Below are 958 nucleotides of genomic sequence, written 5' to 3' on the forward strand. Positions count from 1 at the left end.
TTAAGCATACCTTCGCACATTGTTCAATGATCCTGCCGAGTTTAGAAATACACCCCACCCCCCGTAGAAGGTTAAGCATACCTTAGCACATTGTTCAATGATCCTGCCGAGTTTAGAAATACACCCCACCCCCCCCTAGAAGGTTAAGCATACCTTAGCACATTGTTCAATGATCCTGCCGAGTTTAGAAATACACCCCACCCCCCCCTAGAAGGTTAAGCATACCTTAGCACATTGTTCAATGATCCTGCCGAGTTTAGAAATACACCCCACCCCCCCCTAGAAGGTTAAGCATACCTTAGCACATTGTTCAATGATCCTGCCGAGTTTAGAAATACACCCCACCCCCCCCTAGAAGGTTAAGCATACCTTAGCACATTGTTCAATGATCCTGCCGAGTTTAGAAATACACCCCACCCCCCCCTAGATGGTTAAGCATACCTTAGCACATTGTTCAATGATCCTGCAGAGTTCAGAAACAACATCTTTCTCAGTCTCCTTTATTACAATTGATCTTCCGACCATTTTCCTGCAAATCAGTAAATTTTCCTGTAATTTAATTATAACAAAAAGTAATATTGAAAATTAAAAACATATTAAATTGAGAAGAAAAAAGAAGATCTGCAGTGTTGCATTGATGTTGAATAAATAACAGAATCTAATCTAATAAATATGTTAACAAAGTATGTCTTTCAGAATAGAAATCAATCAATTTGGTCTGATCAACTGATCAATAGCGGAAACAAATTTTTGATCAGTAAGATCAAATGGCAGTATACATTCTATTTCACAAATCGAGTAAAGAAAGATTTAAGTACTCTGAATATAATTCACACAAGTGATAAAAATATCTTACAAAACACTTGGACAGGATTAAAAACATCAAGCCTCAGAAACCCGGCCTCGTAATGTGTAAAAAGGTTAAAATATGGTGGTCAACACTAAATTAAAGGAATAT

General features: G+C 37.5%; 1 protein-coding gene across 3 annotated transcripts in view; it reads right to left on the reverse strand.

Moving 5' to 3' along the window:
* LOC111698664 (6-phosphogluconolactonase) overlaps positions 1–551 on the reverse strand; it is a 7,526-nt gene extending 6,975 nt beyond the window's left edge. For all 3 annotated transcript variants that reach the window (XR_002764581.1, XR_002764580.1, XM_023469058.1), the window contains exon 1: positions 442–551. Coding sequence is in view for 1 of the 3 variants with exons in the window: in XM_023469058.1 (XP_023324826.1) it covers positions 442–525 (84 nt within the window). In the remaining 2 variants the exon portion in view is untranslated. The remainder of the gene's footprint in view (positions 1–441) is intronic.
* Positions 552–958: the final 407 nt, after the last annotated feature.

The sequence above is a fragment of the Eurytemora carolleeae genome, unplaced genomic scaffold (assembly GCF_000591075.1).
Source record: "Eurytemora carolleeae unplaced genomic scaffold, Eaff_2.0 scaffold300, whole genome shotgun sequence".
Classification (NCBI taxonomy): Eukaryota; Metazoa; Arthropoda; class Copepoda; order Calanoida; family Temoridae; genus Eurytemora; species Eurytemora carolleeae.